The 20170-nt window shown below is 38.1% G+C and overlaps 1 protein-coding gene across 6 annotated transcripts; it reads right to left on the reverse strand.

Annotated features, from left to right (window-relative positions):
* Nucleotides 1-294: 294 nt before the first annotated feature.
* Coq8 (ubiquinone biosynthesis protein COQ8, mitochondrial) lies at nucleotides 295-20122 on the reverse strand. 6 transcript variants are annotated; one of them, XM_087353461.1, is made up of 11 exons: nucleotides 19900-20122; nucleotides 16441-16644; nucleotides 14608-14695; nucleotides 13207-13598; nucleotides 11328-11553; nucleotides 8473-8597; nucleotides 6365-6587; nucleotides 4686-4826; nucleotides 3621-3823; nucleotides 1544-1696; nucleotides 295-679 (listed from the first exon to the last, which is right to left on the reverse strand). In XM_087353461.1, the coding sequence occupies exons 1-11, from the start codon at nucleotides 19945-19947 to the stop codon at nucleotides 404-406; spliced, it is 2079 nt and encodes a 692-aa protein (XP_087209587.1). In that variant the 5' UTR covers nucleotides 19948-20122; the 3' UTR covers nucleotides 295-403. The 6 variants fall into 6 exon arrangements, with proteins under 6 accessions (XP_087209587.1, XP_087209591.1, XP_087209588.1 ...); XM_087353465.1 differs by lacking the exon at nucleotides 19900-20122 and adding an exon at nucleotides 18905-19191; XM_087353462.1 differs by lacking the exon at nucleotides 19900-20122 and adding an exon at nucleotides 18803-18911.
* Nucleotides 20123-20170: the final 48 nt, after the last annotated feature.

Below are 20170 nucleotides of genomic sequence, written 5' to 3' on the forward strand. Positions count from 1 at the left end.
CAGCGACTGCTAAGGTCCGACAGCTGGCATAGAGAATTAGAATCCACTGATCCTGCTTCACTACCTTACATGGAGGCAGCCTGATGCTGCCTGGATATTCCAGGCAAAACCTTGAATGAAATAACGATACAGCACGTCCCTCACCAACCTTCCTCACGTTCCTTCTGCGATGAATATGGCAAACATATTCCTGGACCAACCAATAAAACCTGCTGGGTACAGAAAGGGAAGAAACCTGAACCATGGCTTCAGTTTGAGTTCAAGTAATTAAAATCAAAGCAATAAAATACTAAATTGCGTAAAAAATCTTGGTTTGGATAAGTTTCACAATTTCTTTCATACATCAGAACATCAATGATAAATTTACAAAGTTTCTCTTTCTTACAAGCATAAAATGGCAATATTATCCGCTTCGATACATTTCATAAACTTTCTCAAACATCGATTTACATTCTAACTTTACGCCTAATTTCGATACTAGCATAAAAATTCCAGATAGTTTCCGGTGGAGAGAATAGACCTCTTCTGGAGGAGGGCACAAGCGATGTTTCAGCATGGTGGGGATCAGAGACTGGATACGGCGCGTCGTGTCGTGGGAACCAAAATCATATGGTTCAGATGATTTATGGAACACTTCCCCCAGAATCATCACTGCCTCTACGTGAGCATCTTCCATGATCTGAAATGGTTTCATGACAATAATAACAGTTGTGGTTGCATAGTTAAGAGCTAATGGATGACGCAAACAAACTTTAACACACGGGACAGTCTGAGCAAAAGGTATCGTATGGGACGGGAGAGGACAGCTGCTGTTTGTACTGAGGCATCAGTTCCTTGTGACATTACTGAGATGAGATCTGCTTTGCTTTCAAGGAACTTCTGATTTTTCAGAAGAAGAGCAAACATACTAATTCGTATTTTGTACGAATAAGTGCCATGCTTTAAAAAATATAAATTCCTGTAAATTATGTGTCTTTTACAACAAAACTGTGGGAATAGAGTCAGATTTGAACATGGAACCTTTAAATCAGAAATCAAGAAAACCTTCCCTCACCAATGCAGGACAAATAACAGAGTGATATTGTGGATGGTAATATGGACACAGCTTTTGCTCATTAACTTAAAGTTATTGGACCACAAATACTTTACAGGCAAAAAATAATTACACATTCTCTTCTGAATATCACAATATACATATTTCAGGACCCATTTCCAATCGCTCGTGGTGCGAGTTCCATCACATCGATAATAGTCTTCTGTCCTACATTTATTTACCATCAAATATGGATGTCCATGTGAATTGAAGTCTTCACCTGCATTTTGGCGTGGAACCAAATCACACATCATTAACATTAATTCATGTTTTGTTTTTTTTCAAATTAAGCAGACATGTTGGTTGTCTTTGCTTGACAGATATCTGGCATAAATATAATTAATGGAAGACAGTGAAAAGCCACACATGGGCAAATCAAACCTTGTATCTGCACACATCAAGCCATAAAAACTGACCAAATGCAGAAGAATAATTAACTTATCACATCACCTTGGCCTCATATCCTGCTAGAAACCCAATATCACGAGAGACCTGAAGAACTTTGTTTCGGTCGCCATCAGCCGCACCTCTTATAAGCTGGATGTACATGTCAACGAAAGTCTTACTGTAAGATCGCGATGCACCAAAATCTAACAACATCAACTGCAATAAAATCACAGTAAACATTTATATTTAATACGAGAAGTGAAATATCCTACAAACTTTATAACAGAAATGGTAAAGAAAAGATAAATGATAAACCACTATACGCCATGTAGGCACCTGGGCTGTACCCTCATATAGTCTGGTAGAAGTTTACTGATGTTTCAGAGGTCTTTGCTGCCTCCATCATCAGGGTTATTTTTAAACCTTACTTGTTTTCCAAACAGTTTTTTGCCATTAGACACAAAAACATTTGGGGAACTTAAGCAAATATTACCTTGGAAGATAACCTGATATGCATTATGGTAGAATAAATGTCCTTTATGTGAATAATTTCGCTCGATGCGGACATAGAATCACTTTATTTCCCCAACATTGTCGGGAAAATCTTAGATCTGAAAATGTACACATTCGCACAGCTATTATTCTGAGGTTTCTTTCTTCGACAAAAATGTAAATATTCTTGCAGTATTGTACATGATGAGAATACCTCTGACAGAAGAGAAGTGATAAAAAACGGCGTGATGCGTGTACCTAACATGGAAAAATATCACAAACAATGCGCACGTGCGGATGAATGTTTCGAGGTGCATTATAGAAAAAATATTTTCTACAATAAAGTAAATTGAAATTCACAATTCCTTTCATGCACATGTAGCTTAACAAAAACTTGGTCCCACTTCTACAGAATAAATATTCTGTAGATATTCATCAGTGCAGTTAACATTTATTAAAATCCAACAAAGATATGAAATTTGTGGCCATTCAAACACCCTGTCATTTTATAGCTATTATTTACCAAAATTAAATATCCAGCAGAAAATAATCCCCGTTCAGGATCTCAACAGGGAACAAATTCTTTCACGCTGAAGGGTTAATGAAATACGAGGAAAAATTTTACATTCCACAACTCTTCTTATTTTCCTTACCAGCACATAATCGATAAGTAAACGCAAATGTCACAGGTGAGGCTTGCTCAAATGAAACCTGTTTGGCGATTGTTCTGGGCAAAGGAGTAAAGACCAATAAAAATAGTTCCCAAGGGCAATAATGCAAGCATCACATTAATTTTCCAGCTGATAAATCCCTTCTGCAGAAAACTCCCTTGACTGGCATTCTTCTTCTTCTTCTTAAATTGCCTATCCGTTCCGGATGTTGGCGATCAGCATAGCAATTTGAGCTTTACTGACTGCCATTGGGACCACAGGATTACTCAGACTGTAATATCTTCATCCAACCTGAATCTATGGCACTTCAGCACCTTCTTGAAGAAGCTGAACACAAGGAAGGTCAGGCCGTTTTCTTCACCATTAGTCGCCCATTGATACTGGCATTCAAGGACCCTGATATTATCATCAACGCACACCTGTACAGTGGAACACTGAGACATACACAGCATCACCAGGAGAAGAAATCCTGGCACACTCATGAGTGGTATCATAGAGTTGCATGACAATGCCTGTCCCCATTTGACTATCAGTCCAGGATATGCTGCATTTTATATACCGGAGGATGTCAGACTATCACTCATACACTTAATTTATTGACGGGAGAGGATAGTCGTTTCCATTGCATACTTACAGTTTTTGCCACGGGTAGAAAGCGGTCATACCATGTCTCAGTGTCCGCCACAATGTAATGCAAAACTGTGTCAAGATTTGCCTGATAGTGCTGCAAATTCTCCAGCAATTATGTCATTTGCTGCTGCTCAAAAGCACCAGTAAATACTTGCGCGACCCATTGTGCACACATCTTATGATCTCGAAATTAACGCAGTTAATTGTCGACTGCTTGTTTGTCTTGCAAACAATAACATGAACGACCATTTGCACCAACAGTACTCCCTAGTATCACCGTGCACAGGTTTCATTTGAACAACCTTCGCAGAATTTCTTTAGTGACTAGGAATCTACGCTCAAATTACCTGCCTAGTTTCTGGGCTGTAAAAAAAGTTAGACCAATTTGGGTCAGTCTGCATATAACGGAACTCAAAAAGTTCCTTCAGCCAAAGTTCTATCACGAGTCTGCTGATATGCGTCCTTGTCTCCAGATCCAGGTCCACACATTTATCCACTGGAATCCCTGACATTAGTTCAGTTGTGAAGATTTGCTTTGTGCTTAGGCTGTCTGAAATTGCATAACAATTAATAATATGGAGTATTTTTTTTAAATCTGTTTGAACTACATTCTATTTCAATAAACTATCACATTCAGTGTTTTGGGTACACAAGAAGTTGTCACACATTTTTGTTGAACTTCCAAGTTTCAGATAGAATAATTATTATAACTACTACTACTACTTGCAGAAACACAGAGCACCCTACACTAGGCCATAACTGCTTCCTTCCACACTCTCAGCATTCACTAACCAATTTATAATTTGATGCTACATAATTTCATCTACTGATAACTTTATTTTATAAACCTCAAATAAATAAAAACAATATTAATGCATTTAGAGGACAATAACTGCCATCTGTTATGATCAGACTAAACTACAACATTCATTTAGAACTGAAAAAGATTGATATTAAAACACACTGTACTCTCATGAAACTGTTTTGTCCATAAAGCACAGTACGCTCTTGAGCACGGCAAAACTGTTCCATCCACAACAGCACAAGGGTTAAAAATGTGGCATGCATCCCACAGAAGTTCCAGAAATTCATTTCTCACTAAATCTCCAACAGATATAAAGCTCTTATAGATACTCAGCAGCATCAAGTTACCAATTATCATATTAATGCGGTTTTCCACTTCCTTCACTTACCATAATTGGCCAGGAAAATCCCACTCTAGACAAACGTTTATATGCATTTTTCATCTCTACATATTACCACTCTCTCCCAATCCAAGAAAATAGTTGCAGATTAAGAATACTCTGAAGTAAATCCCCACTAGAAACTGAGGAAAACATAGACGAATCGAGAGATAATAGAATTCTGAGTTGTGTGGTAACGCTCACGAATAAGAGAACATCATAACATACCTACAACTTGAGCTACATAATATTCAGGATAAGGCTCCAATAACTGTTGAAATTTTTTTGTGCATTCTGCTTCACGAATATAGTCTACTTCCCAAGCAAGTTCTCTCTTTGCAACCTTAACGAGATTATCAATAAAGAAAGCTGAAACAAACAAGTATTACAGATTACAAAGTATCAGAGCAGACATCTCTATCTTTCTGGTTTAGCCCTGATATGGAAGGGAGTGTTGTTGAGAGTTCCATAAGACACGAATTTTAATGGGTTTCTGTTGCCGCCATTGCAGGAACAGAGAATGAGTTTAGAATCTACCACTGTCTTCCATAATTTATAGTTGGGGTTCGTCCAGGACCATTACACTGTAGTCTGAGGAAGTATTTAGAAGAAAATGGTTAATTATCAGAAAGAAGTTTATCATTAAGTCAATTATTCTTTGTAATAACAATTTATCTCAAAGACATTTAAAATTAACTGTTCAAGGAGGAAGGAACAATGGGATAGGAATATGGACAAGAAAATATTATTTTGACAAAAAAACAAGCGATGGACAAAATGGATTTCGGAGAATGGCCTTATCTCACAAAAACCAGACTTTTGTGAAGCTAAACTTAACATCATGACTGAGTGGTCAGCACTCCTCTGTCATATCTGGGAGGTCCTGGGTTCAAATCTTGGCCTGGAGTCCAGCCATCCTGAGGTTCTTCATGGTTTTCTTCAGTTCCATTAAGCAAATGCCTGAACAGTGTGTAAATCAGGCCATGACAACTAATTTCCAATTAATTCATCATCCTATTATTCACTACTACATAGTCTGAGTTACTGATAAATTTATTAAATAAACCACTAATAGGTAAATAATAATACTTAACATTTAAGTAATGTACCACTTACTGCATGTGTATTAATCTCACAGAAATGATCATCATGAACATACATCCTATGTCTTATCCATCACCTGTTTTCTTCGAATGCAACGTTTCAAAGACTGGGTCTTTGGTGGGACCTAATTTAAAGGGTATGCTTAAAATACAAATCATCAAGATTACACCCTTCAGATAGGCTCCACCAAGCCTGAAGATGGAAGCTGACTCAGGCTCTGAAACACTGCAATCCAAGGAAAATGGGATGATGGATAAGACCTAAGAAACCGAAACTCATTGCACTTGCTGTTGGTACTGCATTCTTCTGGGTTCTAAGGGATTGGACCTTATAAGCTTTAATACCAATCAGTACCAAAGTAGACGCGTTTATGTCACCATATAACTTTCACAGCGACTCATTATTTATGATAAAACCAATATATTTGTAAGGTTTCAGCAATTTTTTACGAAAATTTTACTAAAAACATTACTGTACTAAGAACTGAAATATTTATCACGTCAAAAAACTTGCAGATTCTAGTACTGTTATGCACAGAGTGCTGGAGTGCTGCAGGGTAATGGGGAGCTGTAAAAATGTTCACACCACACCACACAAAAACTTAGTGGGAACACATGCATCTCATAAACCTAAAATGCACAAAAACCTCAATGCAGACAGCCTCGCAGATACAAGAAAGTCTAGAATCAAGGTACATTCAACCTGGAATTGGTGAGCTTAATGCAAAATTTAAAAGTAACACTATACTACCACGGCATTTACCTTATGAACAGTTTTCCGCAGAACAGAATTAAAAGACTTACATTTTGGAAATACATTCCATCTGTCCATGATTTGAACCAAACTGTCAATATCACTTTCAATGCCCTTTGCAACTCCAGGGTACTGAATCTTCATTGCCACTTCAGTCCCACTTGGAAGCACCGCAAGATGTACTTGGCCAATCGACGCAGCGGCAAAAGGCATTGGTTCAAATGTTGTCACTTTTGAACGCCAGTCTCCCCCAAGTTCAGATTCTAATACTTTCTACAAGGAAATACAAAAGCATCACAACTGAACAGGGAAACAAAAAACAATGTAGAAAACAAAGACAGCCAGGACAATTTCAGAAATGGTTATTATTTGCCCGTTCTGACATACGGCATTAATAAAGAATTAAGAAATTAGCAAAAGGGAATAAAATATGAAGCAAGAACATTAGGTGAGATCTGAAAAAAAAAACACTGCAAGAAAATTATTGTCCTTGGATTTTTGCAACCGAAGTCCAATGTATAACTCTGATATTTTAGGATGGTCTGCATCAAATATTAGAAAGTGGGATAGAAAGAGCACGCTTGGTAAAAAAAATAGGACAGGAATGACATCCAATAGGTACTAAGCACATGGTTAAGGTGCTCACCCTGTGTAATGAAACTGTGCACACAGACCTCACAAATATAATGCGGTTAAAACAAAATTACTTCAAGATCTACCACATTAAACAGAATATCAAATGTTTATCATTCTGTTACAGGATATTGTAGATGCGTCATATTGTGATTTATTTAAATAGTATTAAAAATATATTAAAATTGGCCATCAATCTTTTAATTATCTTATATTGTGATTGACGGCCAATTTTAATATATTTTTAATACTATTCTGTTACAGGTTTCCATTTACTTTTAAGTCCACTACTTCTATGCCAACAGCACTTTGTTTCTGACAAGCTGTCCGTCCAATATTATTTTTTTTCCTTTTACTTAATATTATGTCCACCATGAATTCCACTGACTGCAACTGAATCCCCTCCCCCTACAGTAAAACTTTAATATTCAAACCACTGAGGTACGCTCTGTGCAACAGAAATCAAGAGCTCAAAATTTTCTATTCAGAATTAGGAGCGATGTAAGTATATGACTGGCATCACAATTCCAGTCATTTCAAATCTCCTTCTATTTGTCCATGTGTCACACAGAGTACACATGCACTCTCACGATTTGTAACAGGAAACAAAGAGGAAGGATAAATGACATATAAGCATTTTTAATGGTATGCTGGCTAATGAGGATTATTAAAGTAACACACAGTGCTCGTATACTTCAGAGTATATAGTCTGATTCTCTAGCCGATTGCCTTAAGGTACACCGAACCACCAGCCAATTGCCTACTGTCAGGTAACAGACACTCACCTCCTAGCTATGGATCTTTATGCCAATGGGTTAATATATGTACCATAATTCTGATCTGTTCAAGGTCTGCTGAATAATAAATGTTAGCCATTTTGGCCACTGAAGCAACATCATCAGCATAAACCAGAAACTGTCGTGTCCCACGACACCTGCTCTCAACTATGAAAATGAAGCAGGAAAGTAAGAACCTATGTACAATGTGTAGTGTTTTTTAAAGTGGTAGTTACACAGCTGGCCAAGGATCGGTGCCATGTTTACAAAGACGAACCACTGGATTCTGTCCTAAGCCAATTACAACCAGTACATACCTTAATGTCATATTTCTATAAGATCCATGTTAATTTCAATGTTTTTTAAGATTCAGAGGTGGTCACATGACGACACACATACAAATTATGAAACTCCATTCTATGAAATTTCCTTCGCCGCCGACTTACTTCCTGTTCCTCACGTTGAAATACTCTCCCTCATGCTTTGTTTCTAATCTCACTATTACCAAATATATTTCTTCTGAAATTAGTAAATACAGTAACGCTATATATGTCTCCATTTTCTTCGTCAATGTGCCTTAAAATAATACTCGCACACATAACGCATGCCTTTTCACATTTATTATCAGACAAATCACTGAAATACTGAATGCATTCTCATGACGCTCATAAATCACTGCTCTGTATATACACATTTCAGTATTCTACAAACAACAGCCATATACTTGGAGCACAGATGGACTGCTTTACCTCTACTTGCCATGTAGGCATAAAATCTGCAGACTGTCTCACACGCTCAAACGCCTTCTGCAACGTAGGGCTGATAACTGTGTTGTCCTGCATACTCAAAATCTGGCCGAGTTTCAATGCAGCACCTACGGACAAAACACTTCTGGATGCAACAAAAGTGTTCAAGCACATGTAACAAGACACTGAGGATCAGCGACACACACTCAGCAATCAGAAAATGGTCAGACTGGCTGATCTAAAACTGTAAACTAACAAAACCAGTCATCATACAATTTCCATTTATAAAAAGTTAAAAATCCACTTACTATAGTTAGAGTAATTACAGAATTTTCAGAGCCAGGAAAATTTAAGAGACTGTTAGATACACCATTTGATACTGGAAAATTTCTAAAGAGGAATGAAGTTATATATAAAGTGAAATTTTCGCGACGACCAAAGTTGATGAACTACTCTCGGGCAACCAGCCACGTCAGGTGGATGAATGGTGAATGAACCATTTCTTCCGCCAACGTTTCGAGAGCCATCTCTGCTCTCATCCTCAGGACAGCTGCGAAACGAAACTGGTCCTATGTAGCGCGCTCACCGATGGGAACTGGCGGTGGATGGCAGGCAGTGGCATCGTGTTGCTGGTGGCCTGTCTGCTGCTTTGTATTGCGCTGACCAATAGGAACTGGCAGATGAGGTCAAGTGCTCGCTCTCGCTGGCTCAGCCTTCTGGGCAGACAGCAGTTGTGTCACAGGATACCAGGCCCAACTCAGCGTGAAACCATCATCCCTACTGAAGTTGTTGTCTTGCAGCCGGATCTCAATGATTCCCATCAGCAAACACGCTACATACGACCAGTTTCATTTCGCAGCTTCCCAAAGGATGAGAGCAGAGATGGCTCTTGAAACAATGGCGGAAGAAATGGTTCATTCACCATTCAGCCACCTGACACGGCTGGTTGCCCGAGAGTTGTTCATCAATGAAGTTATATTCTACAACATGCACTGCTCACCATATAGAGAAGCCATCAGCTTATAAGCAGTATAGATAAAGATCATACAGATTATTAAGTATAGAAGAAAGAGATCAAACTTCAAAGCAAAACATAAGACCAGAAAATAAGAAAACTGAATCAACAGCTGGTAAACTTAAGGATGTAGGGATTTTGGCATGTGTTATTCCTTTAATAGCTTCTGGGGAGACCAAGTGAGGGAACAAAAAGGGAAAGAGTAAACACAGATTCAGTCTGGACAAAAAAAGAGAATAGAACAAAAGGGCTGAGATCCACCAACTGTGAAGCATTTTTTAACAAGATGATCTTTTATGGTGAGGAGTTGCTAGCCCCCACCAACATCTAAGCTGGAGGATAGCCTCTTGTCAGCTGTCACTGCTTATTTTATAATTCATATGTACTTAGTAATTCTACCTGCAGTAAGGAAATATCCCATATCAGCACAAGAAATCGATTACTGTACCTCATTATAACAAGATCAAAAAAGATAAAATGTTTGGATTATAATGTTTTCCAAAAGTATTAGTTATACCATGCCATTACATTATCACCTTAATCACAATTACCAATCACCTATGCCTGGCCAGTGAGTTGTCTGCCGAGGACTGGGCCCTTGTCGATCGCGTTACATACCAGAAGGCATCACATGCTGTGGCCAACGACAAAGCCAGACAGTGTAACAAATTCCAAAAGTTGTACGGAGCTAGACATCCTGCCCTGCTGGCTAACAACTGAACAATGGTGGTCAACCCAAGTGATGTGTCACTGGAGGACACTAAGCCCTGGGTAAGGGCCTGAATGATGCTGTGACCTCTATGGTGCTGCCCATCGAGGACTTGTTCAGTGGTGTGGTGAAGGCTGTTGTTTCTCTGTCGGAGAAAGCAGCCGACGAGGTCTGGCAAGAGACCATCCACATCCTGAAAACCTTCAGGAAGCCCAAGAACAATTTGTTTGGGGCTCAGAGAAGAACTCTCCGAGCCAGTGGATAAACGCTTACCTCTCTGTTCTTCTCGCCGACAAGGGCAATTCGACGGTCATTCTTAACACCAGTGACTACAACCAGATGATTGTGGCCCTTTTAGAGGCCCTACTTATAGGAGGTTGCCTAAAGACCCAAATGAGGCCGTGAAAGGGAAGATCATTCTCCTCAAGTTCTTGTGAAGATCATCCAACAGCTGCGGCCACAGAGTTCAGGGCTTCCGAAGATCCACAAGGAAAGGGTCCCCTCACACCCATCGTGAGCATCATGGGCGCCTCGCCCTACCACCTGGCCAAGGATCTGGTTAGGCAGCTCAGTTCCACGCCACATGAAGAACTCCATGGAATTCATCAACACCATCAAGTCCCTCCATGTCGGTCCTGAGGACACCCTTGTCAGCTTCGATGTCATCTCGATTTTCACCATGGTGACCATTGTAGAAGCCCTGTGACTCCTGAGCTGGCACTTCGATGAAAACATCTTGAGACTCAGAACACAATCCTGTCCACCAAATGTACATACATGGACTGGATAATCAGGGAGGACATCGAGATTGAGCTATATCCAAAAAACTTGAACAGGGAGGATGGCCTTCGCCTCAGCCAGTCATGGACGCCCCTCATCCACTCTCTCAAAGGACAGAGGAAACATCCCATACAATATTGCCAGTCCTGCCTGGGCCACAAAGCCAATACACTGTCCTTTTCAGGACACAACCTGACCCCGGCCTATTTCAAGTCACTATCCTGGTACTACAAAGGACTGTAATATATATATGTCACAATAACATGCACCCTGACCAGACATAATATAATTTGCTTAAAATGGTCATGACTTCTTGGTTTAAGATAAGAATTTGGTAGACATCATGTCTCATACCTCTCAGTTTGCACAAAGTGTTGACAATCCTTTCAGCATTTGCTTCAGACAAGAAAACACTATCAAGTGCTCTTCCTGCACTTTCCTCTTCATTTGCCAGTCCTAAAGACCTTCTGGCCATCTCGGTCACAGTACCAACCACCAACCCTGCTGCCAAACTACCAAATGACACCTTGCGAAAAAACTGAGATGAAGGGACCTTCCTTTGCTTGGCTGTTGCACTCAGCTGCAAAGATATTAAGCACACTTATGTCTTGGTACGGGAAAGTCCGCTGCGATGCAAAAGTTTGTAAAGTGAAAATTAATATTACACATATGCAGCAGGGCTGTGGAGTCAGTACTAAAACCTCCAACTCTGGCTTCTTCATAAAAGCTAAATATGTATTAAAATGGTAAACCTACTAAAATTGTAAATGGTACCATAAAAGATTTTACCACCACCACGTAAGTCATCAGCCTACTTTTTAGACTTATAACCTATATTTAAATATAAGTCTAATGGTTATTGCAAGCATCGGTTGATTTGTAGACAGTTTACATTCTTAAGGTACTGGAGTCAAAGTTACAAAGAATTATTCCCACACCATGTGGCTCAACATGTCATTGAATCTCCCTAAGCGTGAGGCCACCGGTAGCTCACATGGTAGCGAAAGTGTTAGAATAGTATTTTCTTAATATTTTATATCGAGGTCGGAGTCGGTACATTTTTACCGACTCCGCCTCCACAGCCCTGTTATGCAGAGTGAATGTTCTGTGCTTTGAATCCTTTATCTTATGGAGTACCACACAACCCATCAAAGTCACTTGTGCCAGTATTGTTTCAGGCACTTGGTATGGAAATATAATACTACCACAACATACGCTGTGCATTAAATGACTATCAGCCTGTTGCTGGTTTGATTGCATATAGCTTTTGTAAAAACAATGTAACAGAGCAGTTTCACTCAGAAACGAAGGTACAGAGTAAGGCACAGAATGAATAAAACACAAAAGAAAGAAAATGAAGAAGGAACATGTACTACATTATGAAATAAAGACATGTTTACAGCTAGGAATGTATAAATGTTGTGCAGGACTGCATAACATACGAAATTCTAAGTTAATGAACATTCACTCTGTATATACAAATAAAATAATAAAGGAATAAAATATTATTTATTAAAATATAATTAACAGCACTAATTATGAAACAAAATATAAAGAAAGAGGGAATTAAAAAAAACATAGCAAGAGACAGGCAATGATTCACTTGGAACTGACAATATAGGCCAAGACGATCTGCCTGTGCAAAGGACGGCAGGGTCGCATGACACTGCGCAATCTATGTGACATTTGGCATTTTCATCGTGACAAAAATTCTGCATACAAGAAAAACATATTCCATTTCGTACGTGTTAATGAGAAAATTAATTAAATGAACATTCGTACATGAATGTTAAAACCAAGTAATTCACTTTATATGGATCACAATCACTGCATCGCCACTCATTTGCACCAGAAGACATCTATGATGCAGCTTGATTATTTTTGTGAACATACAAAGAACAAACAAATAGTATGTCATGTTTCGAACACCTTCTACCTACAATCCTGCATGTGGTACACCGTCACCACACATGCCTGCTCAAACTGTCCCATAGGTCCGAAGTAACATCCACACAGCACTTGCTGCATGCATCTGTGATCACACGTCACTGAAAACATAACTTTTCTGTGCGAATGTCACTTTTATGAACTTTTTAAGATTCTGCCAACTGGTTCCTTAAAGCAGTGCATGGATTGAAAGACCAAATAAATTACTGACTGTAACTTAACAACATTTGAATAAAAAAAATCAACAGATCCAAAACCCGTGATATTACTAAAACCTGATACGTACCACTTGCTTCATTCTGGTCTTTGATTCTAAATCTCTGACAGATAGAACTGAAGTTCCCAAATTATCTTGCTTTGAAACTGCTGCAACTGGTACATGAGTAGCCTCAAATTTAATACTTGGTTGCAGTGGACTGACAATGCCTTGCTCGCTTCCAACATTTGAATAAGCCTTTTCCATAAATAGATCTTGCTGTTTTTGTATTCTCCCAGCAAACAGATCACGAGAAACATCTTTATTCTTGCTGTTTGCAGATTCTGTTTCTTTAAGTACATACTTATCATTATGTTCAGATTTTGTGGTTTCAGAGGCTTCAGGTAGAATATCAGCATGCAGTTTATAATTATCAATGTCAGACTGTCCAGCTGTTGGTAAATCGTGGGGGAGCTTGTGATCTGTAAATAAAATGCTCTTTTAAGTACACAGGATATTGCAACCACTAATACGGAATAACGAAGTACTTAGTAGCAGAAGCCAAGTGTTCAACAATACTACTATCAAATGAATCTCAGCTGAGCGAGTTCCACACCAAAAACCACCAGAAAAACACCATATTCACGTGTTCATGTTCGGTTGTTCGGTGTCTTCTACACACTATATCTAAAAATGTTCTTACTTACTTAAATTATGTTACTAGGGGTCACCAGTGTGAATTTCAGTGTAATGAATAAATTATAAATTGAAGCTTGTGCGGATTCGTTGCTCAACAGCCCTGAGGATGAGAGCAGAGACTGCTCTCGAAACGTTGGCAGAAGATACGGTTTATTCACCATTCAGCCACCTGACGTGACTTGTAACCCGAGTCTCTTTCATCAATAAATAAATTAGTGATCACATATTCTGCAGCTGTCAAATACTTTAAAAAAACAACTGTAAGAGTGTGATGAGACATCAAGAAACTATATGAATGAGTGAAGAAAGAAGTATTTAAAATATTACCTTTAAATTTGGTTTACTCAAGAAACTAGATTCACAAATTAAAATGATTTAACACAACCTATGGCGAATCTCATTTCGGTAAACAAACATGACCAGGTTACTGCAGATCAAAATACTATTCTCACTGTGTTTTTCTCAAACACCCTTAGAATAAAACACCAAAACATGAATTACGACATTATAACAGACATACCCGAAAGCTGAAACAAGCAAACATCCTTAACTGCTAAAGAGAAGATACACAAATTACATGCTTATTAGAAGAAAATATTGACAATTTTATAAATTTGCTCAAGTTCAATCATTTGAAACAGATGTCTTTTGTGCTCTGGCCCACAAAGAAATACAGTAGTCCAACCCTGCGTTAAAGCGACATGTTAGCATGTTTAACTTCAGCTTTGCTTTTCTGCATTCTGTGATTAGTTAACGGACCTTATTATTAACATGCAATTCAATTCAATTCACCTGCAGCATATGTGACATAAGCCTTTATGCCTTCATACAACATTGATGTTCTCTGGAAGGTTTCCTGCACGTTTTTTGATAAATGATTCTGTAAAATAACCATCACAATTTGCATTAATCATGCTGTCATGGAAACATCTGTATGTGCAAAAGCCTGAATATTAATACACTGCAAAGAAGGCACGTTCAGCTAAAAGACATGCATTCAACTGATATATAAAGTTCTGGATGACTTCTGTACTCTGCTCATTAAATAAACCACAAACAAAATACCTCATTTCAGTATCCCGCTTAAATTGGTGTCCTGTAAGTACGTTTTCCTGAGTAATGATACAAAAATTGTACGCGGAGGTTCGGACTGTACAGAGAATGTTTTTCAAACATAAAAAATACACGTAAATCGAGCGCCATGAGATGTTTCTATGATCGGAAAGGTATAATTTGTACTGGAATACACAGTTTCCACAATCATTCTTTGCACCTCTCATTTCTGAATCCTCCTAGATAAGAAAGAAAATTGCATATACTAAGCAATAAATAATGTCCACATAAAATCCCAACAGATCACAGACAATGTATGTTTTCAGTGTAAGATAAGATTTATTCATGGACGTTTAGCGACCAATCTTCTTACTCACGAAAGAAACCTGACGAGAACTGCAACACAGTTTTTGTACCTTCCACTATTATTATCACTAAGAATACATCAACATATATTCTAAACATTATTCTCTCTTCTCCCTGGAGTCTGCATAAAAATACATCTGCACTTGAATAATTAATGGTAAAGTATATGTATTTGGCAGATAAAACACATCTTAAGATTCTTGGAAAATGTCCACGAGAACTGGGTGAACTTAAAAAATCTGAAAATGAACACTATAAAGAAATTTTATGAATTGTATAATTAATTTCTGGGCTTCTATGAACACCACTCAGATGCGCAAAAACTGTTTCTCTTCTTACAATAAATCTCTTGCTACATACTTTTGAAATGATAGCACTAACTAATATTTCACCATAAAAATCTCAAACTATTAGCACAGTAGACAACTGTTTCATGAACATCTGCATAAAAGGCAGCAAAATTTTTAAAACCATGACAATGGTAATTATTTTCTGATAAGATCTGGTTATTTTTACACCGAGGTAAATTCTCTGAACAATGAGCGTTATTATTATTATTATTTAGTGTTCTGTCTGACGACAGGTCCATATGAACAGGATCCTTCCATCCTTTTCTCGGACTGGGACCTGTTCATATACGTTCTTGGCAGATGATCCAGAAGTGGTTTGCCATTGCCTACTTCTGTGTGTGAATGGAGTATTTGTTGGGATGCCACGGAGAAACCGGGGAAGCCCCCGGAGGAAAATTCCGTGTTGCCTAGACCACGGCCTTGCCCAACACAAGATATACATTCAGGCACCGCCGGGAATCGAACCCGAGACCCCAGGATTACAAGGCCAGCGTTCTAACCGCTAGACCACCGTGGCACAATGAGCGTTACAGCACAGAAAATCCGAGCTTATTCATAAATTTCATCTCTATGATAAAAAATTTGGTGTGCAATAAGTCCACACACTCCTTTCCTCAAGCACGTGCTCAATGCAGACTGGATAGCAGCCTGCTCCTCTGCTCCACCAGTCACTTCTTTCATATCCCACTCGTCACTTACCACCTGGTCTGTATAAGCTTCCCAAAACACCCTGATACAAAGTCAACTAGAATGTGCCAAAATGGAAAACATTCAAGACTGACACTGGCCACAAACAGTCCCATTTTCAAAACCTTAGGTTCTTGTCACAGCACTAAAATATGTATTAGGTACTCACCTGAATTTTGTCCTCTGATAGACGCTGTTGAGTTCTAGCAACTACAGAACTGCTGGCTTTTTCAACTACGTCTTTTATACTTGAATTTTCCCAACATTGTTTGCACTCCGCTTCTTGGTGTTTCAACATCGCATTAACTACAATCCGAACGCCTCGAAGAATGCCCGAAATATCATGACTCCAGTGTTGAGACATATTTTGTGTCTGAAGAACACAAAGTATAAGTCATTTATTAAGTGGTTACATACGGCAGATGTTTGAAAAATACCAAATGAGATAAATAATGTGGCCACGCTACTAAACCATTAAGAAACAAATGTTGTCTAATTTGTTATTAATTTATTTCAATTTCAAGGCAACGTATCATTTGATGAGATTACAAAGCACATTACCACTGTACTAATGAAAATGGTAACAGATAGATGGAAAAGTAAACATACAAGTAAATTAAATCATGCTTCCATGTTATTTGAGCTCTAAAACTATGATAAAGCATAATATTTACTGTAAAGCAAAGAAGTAGGAATGGGTGACCAAGATTCAAAGCTACTACCAACCATAAATGAAGCGACTAAGAATGAATATCAATACAAAAACTAAAATGTTCATCTGATTACAGTGTCTGTCAGAACTACAGTATGACATTGCCACTATTTAAATTGCTTGTAATGAACAGTCCTTCAGAAATAAAAACACTGCCATGTTACTCAGTTCAGACTGGCTCTGGGGCCCACCCAGCCGTGTCCAATGAGTACCGAGGTTCTTTCCTGGAGATAAAGTGTGACCAGGGCGTAACGCTGGCCACTCATTCCTAGTGAAATCAGCATACAAAATCAATACGGTAATATTAAAAGCAAATTATAGCCAACAGTAAGACACATTTTAAAAGAATAACAGTGTGTCTTCTGCAAAGATAATTGTGCATGGATGCAGTCTTTACCATAAAATGGGTAATGGGAAGAAGAGAACATTAGTACTATTATTATTAAAAAGGAAAGCAAGGTTGTTTATGGAACTCCTTTAGTAGTTGCTCAAGGTCTGTGACAAGGATATAAGCAGTCCAAATTGTTATTTGATTTGTGGAAAAACACAGTGTTAGAAGACTGGAATACGCTGAAAAGAATGTTTTTGGGAAAACAACTCAATTTTATTCACTCACAACCACATAGTACTGGCAGAAAATTAAGACCTGCAATACAAAACAACATAGAATTGTATCTTACATTCCAAGCATATGACACAAGAATGTCAAATAACAAAAGAAAAGCTATAATACTGGAAGTGAGATGTAAGAGGAGCGTTAAAATTATCATAAATAGAGAGATAACAAAACCGGTAAATTCATTAAGTATTTGGTATGCAGTGTAACAACATAAAAATAACATGGATCTGCAAGAAAATACCCAGAAATAAATAGGAAAATTAAAAGACATTTTGATAAACATATGTGACCACAGAAAGAGCAGAGGATGCACAATGTGCTGTCTAACCCAGTAGTGAAACATAAAATGGATTTTAAAAAATAGGATGTAAAAATGTGGACTAGAATAAATGGCTATTAGTTCTTGTAAATAAGGATACGAACCCCCAAGTTGCATAAAAATTGTAAACATTTTAATCAGGAGAACAAGATCAGCAAATAATAAAATATATTATTCCCAACTTCAGTATGACTGCCATGAGAACAGTTACATAACTCCTCAAAACAGATATTTCAAAATTAGTTTATTTTCCTTATTTCCATTCCATCACCTCACATGGAGTTTTGTTCTGGTGAAATTCAACAGCATTCAAAATAAAATCATTAGAATAATGACACGTATTCAGAAAGTCTCTTGTAGAAAAGTGTTTAACAAGCCATTCACTGTGTTCAATGGAGAATTTATGAACAAATTCTGGCAAACATTGTATAAACACAAGGCACAAACATGATCTCAAACTGCTGAATGCTAACATCACTAGTTATCAGAAACATGCTATGCAGCGATCAGGTTATTCAGTACTCTTCCATCTGGCATTAAAAGTTTATGTCACAATATAAACGTTTTTAAATCAACATTGAAAGATAATTTTTTCTCTCTGCAGAATTTACATCAAATGAGAATTCTTAAATATTGTAAATCTGAAAATAACTGCAGCAGCTATACAGCTACATTTCTATCGGCATTTTATATGAATTAAGTGCTGGTCTTCCTACTGTTTCTCACATCCTGGAGTTGCAATATATAGTTCTATGCAATGTAAACATTCAATTCAACTCTGCTCTTCCTATTTCAGCATACATCTTCAAACCTCATCTGACATAACTTAATACAGCATTGCTAAATAACAAACATAAGCCAGCAAGAGACGATAATATTACCGTGAACACTTAACCAACCGACACCTTTTCAAAACATTACATCATTATCGAACCTCGCAGGAATTCTTCACCGAAAACCACGCTGTACTCTTACGTACTTACATTTAGAGAATACGAATTACACACCAATGCCAATTACTTAGCAAAAGCCAATGAAATTTACCAGAAGTCAACTTTAAGCAAGATCTCTCAACATTGGTAGACCTGTCATTGATAATTGCTGTTTTAGGGTCGATTCACACTACACAAAAAGTCTCCATTTCGACAATCTTTTACACGTCAAAAATTGCTGCTGGCTGTGTAAATGGCGCTGTGTACATTATACGTCCTGTCATGGTTTGTCGAGGACAATATTTTACGCTCACGATGCCATTTGACGTGTCGATATTTGAAGATGGCTGTCTTCTGGGTTGTTGCGCCACGTAGTCTGGTAGAAGTTTACTGACGTTTCAGAGGTCCTTGCTGCCCCCATCATCAGGGCGATGATGGAGGCAACAAGGACCTCTGAAACGTCAGTAAACTTCTACTAGACTACGTGGCGCAACAACCCAGAAGACAGCCACCTTCAACAACAAGGTAAATCACCTGATCCCACTATTTTTTTAAAACATGGTTGGAATTACCAAATAATTTTGCCATATTATCAATATATTTGCAAATCAAAAACATTTTCACTCGCCTTGGAGAAATTGTTAGAAAGATCTACAGTTCGTACACCTCCAAGCACATCATACCAACATCCATTCCTTCTTCATCACCATGCAAATTCCTCTACTTCCATGGCTAGTTTTTATGAACATTTTTCATCGACAGAACTGGACCTATCTCCTAGGTTGTAGCGCCGTGTAGTCGCCCTGATGATGGAGGCAGCAATGACTTCTGTAAAGTCGATAAACTTCTACCAGACTACACGGCGTTCAACCCAGAAGACAGCCATCTTCGTAGTCCCCATTGCAAGAACAAATCCTTTTTAAATATGTTGCTTTGGGATTGTTTGTACATAATTACCTCAATCATATGAATCCGCTTGGGCTGTCTTGACCAGATTATTCCATAATACTGATAAAATTTCAATTTGTCGTCTGTCAAATACTTACATAAAATCTCCTTACGTTTTTCAGTTCCTCAAGCAATTGAGCACCCATATCATCCTTCTAGTACTGATAAGTTCACGTTAAAACTGCTCTTGTTCATCTAAATGTAAAACTATAACTCCATATTTCATACAGGAGAATATATTATAAATCTTTCCTAACCTAAAGTGATACGTTCGAAACAGCTTATAACATGACAGTCCGTCGATTCGTCCACGTACTTACATGCGGAAGACGATCAGAATCGAAACTGAAACGTAATGTTCAGTGTGAA

The sequence above is a fragment of the Zootermopsis nevadensis genome, unplaced genomic scaffold, assembly GCF_977971745.1.
Source record: "Zootermopsis nevadensis isolate Lab colony 2312 unplaced genomic scaffold, Znev_1.0 Znev_ptg000022l, whole genome shotgun sequence".
Lineage (NCBI taxonomy): Eukaryota > Metazoa > Arthropoda > Insecta > Blattodea > Termopsidae > Zootermopsis > Zootermopsis nevadensis.

Coding starts and splice junctions, on each gene's coding strand:
- Coq8 (XM_087353461.1), bottom strand. CDS start 19,947: ATGGGTGCTCAATTGCTTGAGGAACTGAAAAACGTAAGGAGATTTTAT. Junction 4,827..6,364: donor ATGGAATGTATTTCCAAAAT/GTAAGTCTTTTA, acceptor TGTTTGTTTCAG/CTTTCTTTATTGATAATCTC. Junction 3,824..4,685: donor TTATGTAGCTCAAGTTGTAG/GTATGTTATGAT, acceptor ATGCAATTTCAG/ACAGCCTAAGCACAAAGCAA.